The sequence below is a fragment of the Alexandromys fortis genome, unplaced genomic scaffold, assembly GCF_014885135.2.
Source record: "Alexandromys fortis isolate MF-2015 unplaced genomic scaffold, M_Fortis_MF-2015_v1.1 scaffold_1430, whole genome shotgun sequence".
NCBI classification, from domain to species: Eukaryota; Metazoa; Chordata; class Mammalia; order Rodentia; family Cricetidae; genus Alexandromys; species Alexandromys fortis.
The window spans coordinates 6128-8339 of NW_026069294.1; the positions used below are offsets into that span (position 1 = coordinate 6128).

General features: G+C 52.4%; 1 protein-coding gene across 1 annotated transcript; it reads right to left on the reverse strand.

The window, feature by feature from the left end:
- Window positions 1-8: 8 nt before the first annotated feature.
- On the reverse strand, window positions 9-2206 carry LOC126496159 (triosephosphate isomerase-like). Its single transcript, XM_050133714.1, has 6 exons — window positions 2088-2206; window positions 1919-2003; window positions 1711-1843; window positions 979-1064; window positions 685-772; window positions 9-564 (listed from the first exon to the last, which is right to left on the reverse strand). The coding sequence occupies exons 2-6, from the start codon at window positions 1994-1996 to the stop codon at window positions 446-448; spliced, it is 504 nt and encodes a 167-aa protein (XP_049989671.1). The 5' UTR covers window positions 1997-2003; window positions 2088-2206; the 3' UTR covers window positions 9-445.
- Window positions 2207-2212: the final 6 nt, after the last annotated feature.

Genomic DNA, 2212 nt, shown 5'->3' on the forward strand with positions numbered 1-2212 from the left:
TGCAAAGCTCAGGGCCAGGTGTTTATTTCCCTTACATGTAAGATGGTTCACAAACATGGTACTAGGGCTTCGGCACTGTGGGAGAGGGGAACATGCCCGGCCTCTTAGGGCCAGAGGATCTCGACTTCAGCGTACACCGAGAAGGGAAGGAAAGGTGACTTCACTTTCCTGCCTCGCCTGAAGGGACAGAATCAGTTCCACTTGTTCCACCCTCCTCCACGAGCCTTGGTGAAATAGGAGACGTATTTCATTCTCTTAGGTGGTAAAGGGATTGGCCTGGTCCCAACCATTACAGGGAGGTGTAAAAGGTTCGGGAAGGTACAGCGTGGATTAGGACACAAGATGGGGCAGATGACATCAGAAGCATGTGACTGGTGGGAGCTGTTTCTAAGCTTCTGGGCAACCTAGTCCTGGCCTGGCAGAGGGCAGGGGACATGGACGGTGCTTATTGTTTGGCATTGATGATGTCCACAAATTCGGGCTTGAGGGAAGCCCCACCCACGAGGAAGCCGTCCACATCGGGCTGGCTTGCCAGCTCTTTGCACGTTGCTCCAGTCACTGAACCTGTAACAGAAACAGGAAGGCGGCTCGGTCAGGGACGGGTAATCCACTTAAACCCCACCTCTGTGGGGCCTCAGTTGATCTTAGCCCATTTCCATCCTGGCCAGGGCCAGACCCACTCACCTCCATAAATGATTCGGGTGCTCTGAGCCACCGCATCAGAGACGTTGCATTTCAGCCAACCCCGAAGCTTCTCATGCACTTCCTGGGCCTAGAAAGAGAAGGTAGACCAAGTAAGACCTTTCCTGTTCATTCAAAGAGAAAAAAACAAACAAACAAAAAAACCCCATTGGTGCGTGGACAGGGTTTAGTTTCTGGAAAAGCCCTGGGATCAGAGAATAGCAAGGTCTATGAGCATCCTTGGGAAGTCAAGCTTCTTGGAGAGTTTGGGGACCCCCGGGGCTCCTGGGCAGTTACCTGTTGAGGTGTTGCAGTCTTGCCAGTACCAATGGCCCATACAGGTTCATAGGCCAGGACCACTTTGCTCCAGTCCTTCACATTATCTGCAGGACAGAGACCAGGGTGAGAACAGTGAAGAGGAGGGAGCTGCCCAGTAAAGCTCTCTAGGGTGTAACAGTAATGGCCTGCTGCCCCTGGGGAGCCTTTTCGCATCACCTAGTTTTTGTTTTTTTTTTTTTAAATATTTATTATGTATACAATATTCAGTCTGTGTGTGTTTGCAGACCAGAAGAGGGCAGCAGACCTCGTTACAGATGGTTGTGAGCCACCATGTGGTTGCCGGGAATTGAACTCATGACCTTTGGAAGAGCAGGCAATGCTCTTAACCACTGAGCCATCTCTCCAGCCCCTTTTAAACAATTTATATGTGAGTGTGTGTATACATGCGGCACACACGGAGGCCAGAGGACAACTTTCAGGAGTTGGTTCTCTCCTACCATGTGGGTCTGGGGGATCAAACAGGCCCTCAGCCTTGGCTGGAAGCACCCTTGCCCACAGAGCCATTTCACCAGCCCCTAGAGACGTTTGAAGGTAGAGTTTCCGCCTTCTGCAGGAACAGAAGTGGCAAGGACCATGCAAGTCACCCTCTCTTTTCCTGGCTCAACACAATCAGGCAGGCGGCAGGATTTTTGACCTCCCCACCCATCTCGGCAGCCCTTGCTAGGCTCAAAGGTCCTTCTCCAGAGATACCTGCGATGACCTTGGTTTGCTCAAAAACAACCTTCTCGGTGATGCCGGCTTCCCTTTCATCTAACTTCTCCCCAATGCAGGCGATCACTCCGAGCCCCTCGGATAGGGCATGGGCTACTTTCTGCCCAATCAGCTGTTGAAGAAAAAAATACAGTGAGCCAGCCCTCTCGGATGAAAGCATGCCATACCTCCTCTCCTGCCTACCAACCTCATCGGACTCCCCGAAGACGTGCCTTCTCTCCGAGTGCCCCAGCACTACCCATGCGGCTCCTAAGTCTTTGATCATGCCAGGGCTAAAACAAACAGATAAACACCAAGGTTCAGCAAGGAGCCTACAAGAAAACTGCCCTCCACGCCACTCTCTGCCTCAGGCTCACCTGATCTCCCCAGTGAAGGCCCCATTGGTCACTTTGTAGCAGTTCTGTGCAGCCACAGCAATCTTGGGATCTAGCTTCTGCCTGGCGAAGTCGATGTAGGCGGTGGGGGGTGCACAAACCACCTC

Bases quoted from the DNA above. Each gene is read 5' to 3' on its own strand.
- LOC126496159 (XM_050133714.1), bottom strand. From the start codon at position 1,996: ATGATCAAAGACTTAGGAGCCGCATGGGTAGTGCTGGGGCACTCGGAG. The intron at 1,844-1,918 runs GTTGGTAGGCAG...TTTCTTCAACAG, and splicing joins TCTTCGGGGAGTCCGATGAG to CTGATTGGGCAGAAAGTAGC. The intron at 565-684 runs GTGAGTGGGTCT...TTTCTGTTACAG, and splicing joins CACCCGAATCATTTATGGAG to GTTCAGTGACTGGAGCAACG.